Here is a 12362-nt window from a genome sequence, read left to right on the forward strand (position 1 = left end):
CTTGAAACCGTGATAAAACTCTGTAACAATAAGGCTTTTGACTTTTCCTCACTCTGTGGCTTGATTGCTTTTTAAAAGCTGCCTAGTTTTGGAACAACTACAGTCAAAAGAAGAAAAGAAATGCCTCCAGACAGAGCAATTATGGTTTTATTTACCATGCCCGTTCCTACAGTTCTCCCTTTCTCTATCTTGCTCTTTTCTCCTTTCTTTGTGATCATTGATGAAAAGCACAGCTTCCTTGTGATTCATCTCACATAAAAAAACCCTAAATTATATATTGTAGAAAGATTGTGGGTGCCAAACAATTAGGTGTAAAAGATACAGGAGCCATAAAGGGATCATTCACAACAGTTGCATTTTGAATGAAATGAATGCTTTGGGGGGGAAATCCATTCTGGGTTTCTTGTTAAACTCAATACATAAGGATATAGAAATGTTGATCAAGGTCTTGATAACAGAATAAATCTTTACGGAAGATCTTAACGGAAGATAGTAATATCTAATGCGTAAAGATTACATACAAAATGTGTTCTATAGAAACCCCAAGAAAGGACATTTCAAAAGGTGACAGAGACCGGATAGAGTGGAAAGGAAGCGTGTGAATGAAGATGAACATGTGTGAACTGTTTGCTATCCTTTCACGTTCAGGAACAGCCTACAGAATCAACCTTTGAAGTGGAGTGAAAAAGCTGTTGCTCAACAACAAACAAAGGGCACATTGTCTGAACCCGGCAGCTGACATGCAAAGCAGCAGAGCATTCACAGAATGCAAAACATGTTCATACGAACAATGGAGCCACTGATCTGATCGTGTAAACTGTGCATATGACCGACACATTTCATAACTGAATCCTCTTACAACTATTTTGTTTTTCGGTCAAATGTGTGGCGCGCAGTCTGTCAATGTAACTAGATTACTTTGATCCCCCGCGCAGGAGCCTGTGTCATGAACTACTGCGTCTGCTGCACAATACCACCCCAAGTAACACGGGGACCAGCGCCTTTTAATTCCAGATGTGCAAATTTTATATCTGTGGAGGTTTATTATTTGATTCATTGAAGATATTTAGATAAGAAACATGAGACAGGGTTCAGGTCCATTGTAATGGTTTCTTTCTGTTGTTATTTGGGGCTTTTCCCATTTACTATTGTTATTGCAATTATGACTTCTCATAAAATATACAATATAAAATCTGTCTTTCCATGTTCAAAACTGTATGACAGTATGAGCACGCCACCAAGTGGTGGCCTCAGGGCTATTTTCAAGTCTTCAAAATGCATCTACAGCATTTCAACAACACACAGGAGCATAAATGATGCTGTTTTATTACAATGTTATATACAAAATTAAGTCATAATGAACACACATGTCATGGGAGTTTGAAGATCTGAAATAAATTAACATTTCTAAGTGATGGTCTATGAGGAACATCTCTTTTTTCAAACATATAACACATGGAGAGTAGAAAAAACATGTTTCAGTGGCAGTTCACATTTTTCAACACAAGTTGGTATTGCACATAAACATTAGCTCATTCTACAGATCCTGAGGATGACTGCAGCTCAGTAAACTGACGACTTGTATGAGAGAAATTAACAGCAGAACATGGAACCAGTTAACAAAAACACATTTCCATCTCAATGATATATCCTCAATACAATCTATAGATTGAGCTCATGTGTACACAGTTATTTAAATTAAAGTAAAAATACAAATATGAACTATCCCTTTAACATGGAAACCCAAAGAACCGGGCATGGTTAAGGTTAAAGCTGAACATCACATGAAACTAATAACATTGAAACAAAGAACAGAAGCATTGGGTACGCCATCTTCAACCAAACTGCCGAGACTGACACCGACTTGGTCTTTTAAGGTAGTAGCACCAACAGAAATGACCTCAACAAAGACTTATATTATAGATTAGTATTTGTTAAAACAATGTTACTTGCCAATATATTTAACACGCTTGATAAAAAAAAAGATGTGCAGGTTGTAGACTTCCAAACGACAGTCAAACAAACATGGGATTGAGAGCTCACAAACAATCATGTGTCAGCCTTTGGGGATTGTAATACGTTCAGACAACATTGATCAGGTCAGCTTTTTCCTCCATCTGTTTATCCACTGCTTGGTCCATCGCCTCCAGAAACCTCTCAAGCGATACAGTTGGTGTCTGCAAACGAACAAACTACATTAAAAAAAACAATAGGACTCTTTTCCTTCTTCAAGATGTAGGACAAAATCAAATCTTTACCTTTACAAACAGAGCGTGGGCGAGAAATGGTAACTTCCTGAGTGCTCGTCCACTCAAACCTTTGCTCTTTCTGCAAGTGAAAAGAAAAACAAAACATTAGCCCCTGGCTGTTTCAGTCCTCGCTTTAACTACAGCACAGAGACGGTGTTTGTTCGGGCTCTATTGCATTATGGGAGGCTTTACTCACACAGCAATGTTCCTCAGGTTCAGACTGTGTTCGGACACATCACTCTTTGCAAAGCCCATCGTCTCCAGCTCGAACATGGTAAACAGCTGCTGCCGGGGGTAGACGATCTGGCACTGCACAAATCAGAGAGATACTGGAAGTCTATCAACTCAGCGCATCAAATTAAATGTTGCCTCTTAACTGTTGCTGCTTAAGATTAGTTTTGAAGCAGGTTGATAATACATTTAAATATTAAGAGCATCTATTATGCACAATTTAAATGTTCCACCTATTGCATCACATACTGTAAATCTATCAATATGAATTGTAACTGGTCAGTAATTTAAATATTGAACCCAACATTTTTATTTTACGCATTTTTTTTCATATAATAATTTTAAAAAAAAGTGTCCTCCACTGTCTTCCAGTTATTAGCGCAGCACTTTACTTCATTCTTGACCTGTCGTTCTTCCACCTTTCTATTATAGTAAAAAAAGATAAATCATCTGTCATGTTTTGACAAAATGAAATGGCCCTTTTTACAAATTGCTCCTTCAAGTTGCTGACCTAAATATTGCTTGAATTTGGGGATGAAAGTCTTGGACGCTTCAACACGTGTACAAGAGAAGCCGGGGATTGAACCTACTTATTAATAAGTAGACAACCTGCCCTACCTGCTGAGCCTTACTCCCCTACAGCCATCATAATTGTCAAGATATTAATCTAAATCACCAAAACAAAGACAATCTCCCTAGTAAACTATCATACTCACTGGCTCTTAAGTGTTTTTTTTCAGATGAATAAGTTTGAACATGGAATGGTTAAAACTTTTTATGGCAAATGTGTTTTGCATCATAACTTGCAAATAACTGCAGAATGATTTTTACATTTTGTATGTATCTTTTTTTTCTATTTGTTTCTAATTATGTAATATTTGTTATCAATTTTAAAAGCCTATCCTGAATTTTACAAAAGATTTGATTAAAAAAAAGAAAGAAAAGAAAGAATCGTTGCTAGATTGTTGGGTCACCTTCATTAGCTCCTCCAGACAGGAGAGGTAGATGTTGTAGATGCCCTTTTCAGATGGCGGTCCGATGTACTGCTTGATGTCAGCTCTGTCCACAAACGCCAAATCTATCTTTTCTGTCACATTGGAGGTCGTCAGGATCACCACGTTTGAATGTCTGAAATATGAGAACAAAAAAGTCCACACAAAACAAACTTGTATAAATAAGACAAAATAAATCTAATGGATAGATTTCCCAGTGAAAACAGTAATTAGGAGGAATTGTTAGTAGAAAAAACTGAGGCTTCCGATGTAATATTTATATTATATATATATATATATATATATATATATATATATATATATATATATATATATATATATATATATATATATATATATATATATATATATGTATATAAATAAATAAATAAATAAATAAATATATATATAAAAATATATATATAAAAAAATATATATATATATATATATATACATATACATATATACATATACATATACACACACACACACACTATGAGAGAGGGTTTTGCCTTCTGACCGTTTGATCTGGTCCAGTTGAGTGAGAATGGCGTTGACCACTCGGATGGCGTCAGAGGGCTCTGTTCCAGCCTGGCAGGCACTCCTCGCTGCCGTCAGACTCTCCACCTACCATAAGACATGTTCACAAAAGGAGCAGTCTTCGTCACAGCAAAGACACTCTTGAACATGGCATAACTTGTGCACAAGAAAGCCTTCAGTTTGATCTCAAGCAAATCAATGAATGAATGTCACATAAGACAGATTCCAAAAATCAAGTTAATTTCTCTGAAGTGAAGCAGATTTTTACCTCATCAATCAGAACAAACACAAGAGCATCTTTGTCGTCTATCAGCTGTTGGATCTTTTGAAACATCTTCGTGACCAGCTTTCCGCTCTGTAACAAACACACATGATGGGAATACTTTCAGTTCAATCTAAAACATGCTTCAATCTAACAATGTAACATAAAAAGAAGCCAGGTGTACCTCTGAGAACCACTTTGAGAACAAACTGTGGCTGTTTATCTCGACAAATTGCCCGTAAGAATACCTGCAGGGAGAAAAGTGTCTTTTGAAATGAAAAGAGGAACACTTACTGTTAAAGCGTTTTCACAGAAAAGAGAATTGACTTACCGACTTGACAGTCTGATTGACAGCTTCTGGGCCAGAGCTTTGCACAGTGACGTTTTCCCGGTGCCCGGGGGTCCTGATTGTAGGCACACACAAAGTGATTAATCGCTTATATGCACATCATCCTTGGGATGACCTCAACTGATAAAAATGACTGTATTTCTCACAGGTTATTTACCGTGAAGCAGCACAACACGGTTCCACGTAATCAGGTTACTGTCGACGTTTTTGTCGGAGAAGTAAATTGTTGTTGTGATGTAATCCAGGAGCTGCAGAAAAATAAAAACGATTGGAAGTTTAGCAGTCACAAGGGAAAAAAGTTATGCAATCATTTTCTCTCAACTGCTATTTTAATTTTTTGTTTTACCTGTTTTTTAACTCCACTCTCGTATACCAGACTTTCCCAAATACCATGGAATTCAGCTGTTAAACAGAGATCAGGTAATTTTAGGGGAAAGTTCAGCAAAGATTGAATCAAGCCAAAGCGTATAGATGGATGATCATTAACATAATTAAACATAATAAATAAATCACTCATTACTTTAACTGTACCTTTACAATGTTTGAGGTAGCCTATATCTTAATTTCAATTTTCAAAAACTTATCCAAGATGGTTATAAAACATTTGCAGTCTTCTTCACAAAGAAGGCTTTGGTCAAGTTAGATTCACATCGATTAGAACGGAATCCAATGACATCAGTTGATACCAGATATAATGGAGGCAGTGCATACGTTTTGTCATTTAGAAACACTGTTTTGTTTATGTGGTGAAATAGCTGCTGCAACAGGCTGGCTCCCACTCTGTGCCCAGAAGTAGGGCTGCTATACTGTAATTCCTATTATTATGTGTCACACACACACTATTGTTTTTATCAAAAGGTGCCTCCATTCAAGCTCAATATTTAGTCATATTGTTAATGAAACTATAACAGTTTGTGACATACTGAGGATGTGGACAGCATCAATCCAAGCTGACCACAACACCTCTTCTCCATGAAGAATGACAAACCTTTCACAGCAACCTTCAAAGCCTATAGGGAGTGTCAATCAGTGTACTCAACTATCTTCATCCCTATGGGGTTTAATGTACTCATTGTGAGAAGCAACTAATTGAGCTCCACGTTGCAGGAACAAGTATATATGCAGACAAAAGGTGTGCATCATAGTTTGGGGCTCAGTTTTGGAGTGTCAATTTAAGTAATACTGAGTAATATATTGTATGCCTAAATGATAAGTCATTGGTTTACACTGTAGAATGATAACTTCCTACATCAAGTTATTCCTGGCTGCCCAACTTCAACTGTAAATAAATCAAACTAAGAAAGCAAAAATGTCTCAACGTAGTGTTAATGTGCAGTGTCACCTGCTGGCAGCAACCAGTGATTGGCTGCTGAAAGCTCCTCATCCTCCTCCAGACTGAGCGTGCTGGGTCCATCCTCATTCAGAGTGAAGATGTGAATGGAGACAGCGCAGCTCTTTAAATCAACAGGCTGAGTGGGTGAGAAAAAGTTAATGAACTAAAGAATAAACAACGGCAAGGCATTATTAATGATGATGGGAAACATTTCCAAATCAAATAAAAAATACAGACCTTTGTAACGAGTTCCTCTACATCAACTATAGCCACAGATTCCACGTGTTTCTGCAGGAAGTCCTCATCAAACTCTGCCCATCTGTAGTTTCCAAAAACCATGCTGTGGCGATTAAGTAGACCCAGAACATGCATCTTCACCTCAGACAGTTTAGCTGTGCTGAAATGTAAAAGTATGGGAGAACAGGGATAGCATTTAACATACATCATTTCATAATTTTCCCACATTGCTCATACCATATTAATATTGGTTTGAACTCGTTTTCAATGTAATTGTTTAGAACATGTAATTAGTTCTAACACAAACACCCCACAACATGATTTCTCAGGATCTCTGTGTATCTTTCCGGTGGTTTGATCGAGACTCCATACACGTAACGTTAACTCACGGACTACTACTCACCTGTGACATTTCACATGGACTTCCACATTAATGTTTTGTTTGTGGTTTAACGACTCCGTTCTGTCACCGTCCATCCTTGTGAAACTGATAACAAAGGGGGAGACGTTCAGAACATAAAAAGCAGCTTTTATTTTCCGTTCACCGTAGCTAACGCTAAAGTGTTCGCGTTAACGTTAGTTGCGATGTTGTAGCTAGCTAACATAACTGGCTAACGTTAACACCCTTCAAAGTAAAAGTAAAGACTTTGCTTAATCGACAAAACGGAAACCATAACTTACACCATTTATGTTATCAAACTGAGGACTTGCATCAACACAATGGTACTCAAGAAACTATCGGCAGTTCGCTATGCTGTCAGAAAGCTGACAGTCACTCGAAACCTTCGCGCTCTTTTGTTACACCGGAAATACATCATTTGTTTTGAGTTTTCATTTCCGGCTGCCGCGAGCTCTCTTGTTGCTAAAGGGTCGTTAACGCCTCGACCGACGCTCGCGACCACTGGCAACTTCACTGGACTAAACACGGGTTTTCTAATATAAAACACGGAGAGATGGGGAAAAAACACAAGAAACATAAACCGGAGTGGAGAACAGTGGATGGTACCTACATGCATGTTTCACTCTGATATGTTACCGTCCGGCTTTTGTCCAGGCTAGCTTTATGTTAGCTAGCTTAGCTCACCTGGAAAGACAGCAGATTTTCATTGTTTTTGTGTGTAAAAAGTCACCATGCCACCTAGATGTACAACCCACATCCACCTGGTTTAACGTCCTGCTAAAATCCAAATTTCTTTTCTTAAGTTCCAGTTATTTATATTTAATGTAAGATACAATTTTATATATGTTTTTCATTCATTTTGTGTCTGTTTCCACTAAGTCATAACTGAGGCAAGACAGAAAGTTAACGTTGGTTTTTAAGTATCATGGAATTACCTCCACATAAACAATGCAGTTAAACGTCAGCTAAAGAAGCTAGTCTTTTAAAATACACAAACTGTTTGGCAAGTAATTGCAGGATAACAGTATTACTACCATACTAATGGCAACATCATTCAATTCCTCCCATAACTATCCCCTGTTTGGCTGTAGACAATGAGGACAAGACTCTTGAGAAGCCCCTGAAGCTTGTCCTCAAAGTTGGAGGAAGTGAGGTGACAGAGCTCTCGGGTTCGGGCCATGACTCCAGCTATTACGATGACAGATCAGACCACGAGCGAGAACGCCACAAAGAGAAAAAGAAAAAGAAGAAAAAGAAGTCTGAAAAGGATAAAGACAAATATGTGGATGATGATGAGAGAAGACGACGCAAGGTTAGTTAACATAAGAACATTATAACTTGTGAATCTGTGTTTTGCACCACTATAAAAAAAGCATGATTTGAATCCCATTCTTTAGGAGGAAAAGAGGAAGAAGAGAGAGCGAGAGCAGAACGAATCAGAAGCAGCAACTTCTACTGCTCCCAGTGTCGGTGTACCAGTTGAGCCTTTCACATTGCCAAAAAGCATAAGTATTGGATTGGAGGTAAGTAAACTTAACTTAAGCCTAAGAATATTGATCAATACACTTTCAATGTTTTTGCTGACAAGACACTGACATCATGATCATATCTCATCAGCCGGAAGAGAAGAAAAAAAAGAAAGAGAGAGAAAGAGAGAGAGAGTTTGAGCTGGAGCCGGAGCCTGAAGAGGACGAGTTTAACTCCGATATGACGATGGACCCGGATCAACAAGGAGACAGACCGGTCCGAGCCTGCAGGACACAACAAGGTAAAAAATGCTTCTATCAAAAGATTACAAAAATTTCACTTGTAAATGTGTTTATAAATTTGTACGTTTGCCCAATGCAGAAAGTGAATCCACTCCTCGTCAACAACTTCTAGAGCACTTTCTGAGGCAGTTGCAGAGGTGAGGAACAATGATTCAGTCTAACGGCTGTATCCACCTGTGATGCAGACCGTCTAATGCTACAGCACTGCTCCTTCAGACACCACCCCACACATGTACACAAGAAAAGCTTTCCCCCATGACAATTAAAAAGAAAAAAAATTCACGCACCACCACAAGATATATTTTTGTAGGGTGCGATACACATTAATGCCTTCACGGGCTGTAGGCATTCAGTCTTCAATCTATCTATTATTATGAGTGGAGATGGGGTCTTGTTGTGGCAGAAAAGTTGTGGGTGACTTTGCTGCTGTAAAAAAATTAGGCCACATTATGACACAGACTTCTTCATAGAATCACAGCACAAGCAAGAGCCATTCATATTGATTTTATTGATCTGACAGATAACGGGCACTGACATGATCAGAGCACTCAAAAAGACAACTCTAAACCAATCTTAAGGTCGATGCAGTGTTGAATCACATCACACATCTCTTGTCTTCCCAGAAAAGACCCCCATGGATTCTTCTCCTTTCCAGTAACAGATGCAATTGCCCCTGGTTACTCAATGATCATCAAACATCCTATGGACTTCAGCACCATGAAAGACAAGATTAGAAACAATGACTATAACACGGTTACAGAATTCAAGGTGAGGAAACACAAAGAGAGGGTTTGTATGGTAAATCTGTATTTATTTTAGGTGTATTTTTTAAAAGTAATACAATGTTTGCGGAATAAGCTTGCCTTCAAACCTGTTTGAACACTGTTTTTGCCTTCAGGCAGATTTTAAACTGATGTGTGACAATGCCATGGTGTACAACCGACCAGAGACTGTCTATTACAAGGCTGCCAAGAAACTGCTACATACAGGATTTAAGATGATGAGCAAGGTAAAAACAGATGTTTGAGGGTGAATTTTCTCTTGAAAACATCACTGTTATCATCAACATTTCTAATTAAGTAGACAAAGTTAAGTTGCCAATTTTTTCCTCTGCCCTGTGCGCAGGAACGGCTGTTGGCTTTGAAACGCAGCATGTCTTTCATGCAGGAAATGGATTTTACCCAGCAGGCAGCCATTTTGGGAGATGAAGACCTCACAGCTGATATACCTCCTCCAGAGATAACCCCCATCCCAGTGGAATCTGCTAAGAAGTCAAAAAAACAACCAGTTAATGACATGAAGGAAGTCATCAGGTACGGTACTCTTTGTAATATATATATGTTTTATATTTATATATTTGTAATATCTGGAATAAATGTGTATTTTTGTGTATAATATCAGTGTAATGATCCTGTGACATTGTCTCGTCTGTTGTCTCAGTTACCTGTTTGAACCAGAAGGGAACGCTTGCAGCTTGACTGACAGTACAGCAGAGGAACATGTCCTGGCACTCGTTGAGCATTCGGCAGATGAAGCTCGAGATCGGATCAACAGATACATGCCCAACTCCAAGGTTTTCCTCTTAACTTATAGTATTATTAACTAAGTGCTAGTAAGTGGTTACTTCTTCAGTGCAGTTAGTGGTGACAATTTATTTTCTCTGCGTTTTCAGATGGGCTACTTGCGTAAAGAGCCAGACAATTCTCTTCTATACACTGTTGTAAATCAGCTGGATCCTGAAGCAGAAGGTGTGTTGGGACATTGTTAGTTTTTTAAACATCTTAAACATTAGTTTAAGAACATTAGTATAAATATTCTTGATGTATTGCAGAAAATGAGACTGATAAAGTGGACCTGAGTTCTCTGTCGAATAAGCTTCTGCCTGGATTAACAACCTTGGGTTTTAAAGATGACAGGAGACACAAAGGTATGCAGTAACATGAACTGTATAACTAACAATGACTCAAATTTGATATAAAGTTTAAGACTTAAAATGGATAATGCTTTTTTTTTCTTGTTCTGTGTAGTAACGTTTCTGAGCAGTGCCTACAATGTTCAGACCCTTCAGAAGAACTCCATCTTTCCAGACCTGCTACCTGAGGAGGTGGACACTCTCTATTCAGCCTATGGCGATGACACAGGGGTACAGTGTGCTCTCAGGTAAGGGGACTTTGTTGTCATTGGTTAAACTTGGATATGAAAAGATCTCGTGAAAATAATGTGTCCATGTTTTTAGCTTGAATGTGTTCATTTTCACCCAAAGCATACAGGAGTTTGTCACAGGCTGCGGGGATGTCACGAAGATTTGGGTTGACAGGCTTCTGGACAAAATGACTGCAGGCGATCACACGAAAGCTGTCAGTCAAATCCGACAGGTATCCGAATTGTACCTAATATACAGTATTACTTACATTAGTGCCATCATTTTCTAGGGTTGTCTTGATCAATTCTACTGTGCGCGCATATATATATATATATATATATATATATATATATATATATATATATATATATATATATATATATATATATATGATGTTTATGATTCTTACTTTACATTTCAGAAAAGAAATATAACACTTAAATCTGATGAAACCAAATCCAACATCTGTGACATGCAGGTATGCTGTAGTTTTTTGACACAGTGATGACATAGTGATGATACATTGATGTCGTTGGCCGGCTATTTGATTGACGCTGTCTTTTTGTTTAGATGGCAGATGGCAGTGGCCTGGGAGAGAGTGGCTCAGTCCTGGACTTTATGTCAATGAAGAACTATCCTGATATGTCTCTGGATTTATCCATGCTGAACTCATTAGGTGATTATGCCCGTCAACACTCTGAGTAGCGGCATTTACTTGGACACTTAAAGTCTTTCATAACCTAATTATGGTAGAAAGATGAGTATGGCGGAGTCCATGGAAACGCTAAATTTGAATTAATGGGATATGGCCCTTTGTTTCATTAGCATAATGAATTTCACGTTTGGAGTTGTAGTATTGATGGGCCACGTAATCACCAATCCTATTAAAACTCTTGGGCTCTTGAGTTTGTATTATATTTTGAAACACGGCAGTCAAAATACTTGATGGACACATAACATGACACAAATATAATGTACAATGTAAGATGCTCCACTCTGTCTTTTCTGTTTTAAATTAAAGCAATACATTAAAAAATTTCTCCTTGGAGATTAATAAAGTACTTTTCATTCATTCATTCATTCATTTACTTCCCTTTTCATCAGGTAAAACGGTGAAAAAAGAGCCGGGCAACGAGGAAGGCCAGCAGCACTTTGATGATGCAGATAAACTTCTGCAGGAGTTCCAGGAGGCTCAAGTAGACCGAGGCGGCTCCAGGCCCTCGTCCAATGTGTCCTCCCTCTCTAATGCCTCAGAGAGGGATCAGCACCACTTAGGTATCTGCAATAGGACTAAGACTAAAAACTAGGTGCACAGAAAGGAGCACTGCTCATGCTTTTTGCTACAATTTAAACATTATATTGTTGTTGTTTGCTTGCTAACAAGTCTTAATACCTTATTGCTAGGTATCAACTAAACCTCTTCTTTCTGCTTAATTGCTTTCAACAACATAAGAGCCATATCTTTTTTATTTTGCAGGAAGCCCAGCACACCTGGACCAGTCTGAAATGGTTCATGATCCCTACGAGTTCCTGCAGTCTCCTGAGACAGAGAGCACAGCCAACAGCTGACCACACACACTGCCATTTTGTAGTCTTGGTGTTAACAGCACTGGGTACTTGATCTTGGACTGTTTAAACACTTTGGAGACAGCAGGAGCTATTTGAAAGACTGAATGTGATTAGATAGTGTTTGTAGTGTAATTGTATGGTTTTGTATGAGTGCAACAAATAAACACTTGCACCTGTGTATATATATAAATGTGTGTGTGTGGTTCAATAAGCATATTATAGACTATTTCATGCTGCAAATATTTACATATTTAAACAAAGAACCTGTCAACCAGTAATAGCCAATCA

General features: G+C 38.2%; 2 protein-coding genes across 2 annotated transcripts; one reads left to right on the forward strand and one right to left on the reverse strand.

Moving 5' to 3' along the window:
- Positions 1-1308: 1308 nt before the first annotated feature.
- Positions 1309-7014, reverse strand: trip13 (thyroid hormone receptor interactor 13). The gene is made up of 14 exons (XM_068570061.1): positions 6875-7014; positions 6597-6680; positions 6194-6353; positions 5966-6092; positions 4970-5025; positions 4781-4871; positions 4606-4678; positions 4459-4522; positions 4281-4367; positions 3993-4099; positions 3455-3608; positions 2446-2558; positions 2259-2328; positions 1309-2177 (listed from the first exon to the last, which is right to left on the reverse strand). Exons 1-14 carry the CDS (start codon positions 6877-6879, stop codon positions 2082-2084), a joined length of 1287 nt encoding a protein of 428 aa, XP_068426162.1. The 5' UTR covers positions 6880-7014; the 3' UTR covers positions 1309-2081.
- A 17-nt stretch (positions 7015-7031) lies between these two features.
- brd9 (bromodomain containing 9) lies at positions 7032-12264 on the forward strand. Its single transcript, XM_068570058.1, has 17 exons — positions 7032-7195; positions 7685-7905; positions 7991-8116; positions 8211-8361; positions 8442-8499; positions 8986-9130; positions 9261-9371; positions 9488-9675; positions 9803-9935; positions 10035-10110; positions 10194-10289; positions 10390-10522; positions 10626-10737; positions 10927-10983; positions 11076-11181; positions 11610-11780; positions 11983-12264. Exons 1-17 carry the CDS (start codon positions 7147-7149, stop codon positions 12072-12074), a joined length of 2025 nt encoding a protein of 674 aa, XP_068426159.1. The 5' UTR covers positions 7032-7146; the 3' UTR covers positions 12075-12264.
- The last annotated feature ends 98 nt before the right edge of the window (positions 12265-12362 follow it).

This window comes from Clinocottus analis, unplaced genomic scaffold, assembly GCF_023055335.1.
Source record: "Clinocottus analis isolate CAN_PGR_092001 unplaced genomic scaffold, fCliAna1.0.p SCAF_9, whole genome shotgun sequence".
NCBI lineage: Eukaryota > Metazoa > Chordata > Actinopteri > Perciformes > Cottidae > Clinocottus > Clinocottus analis.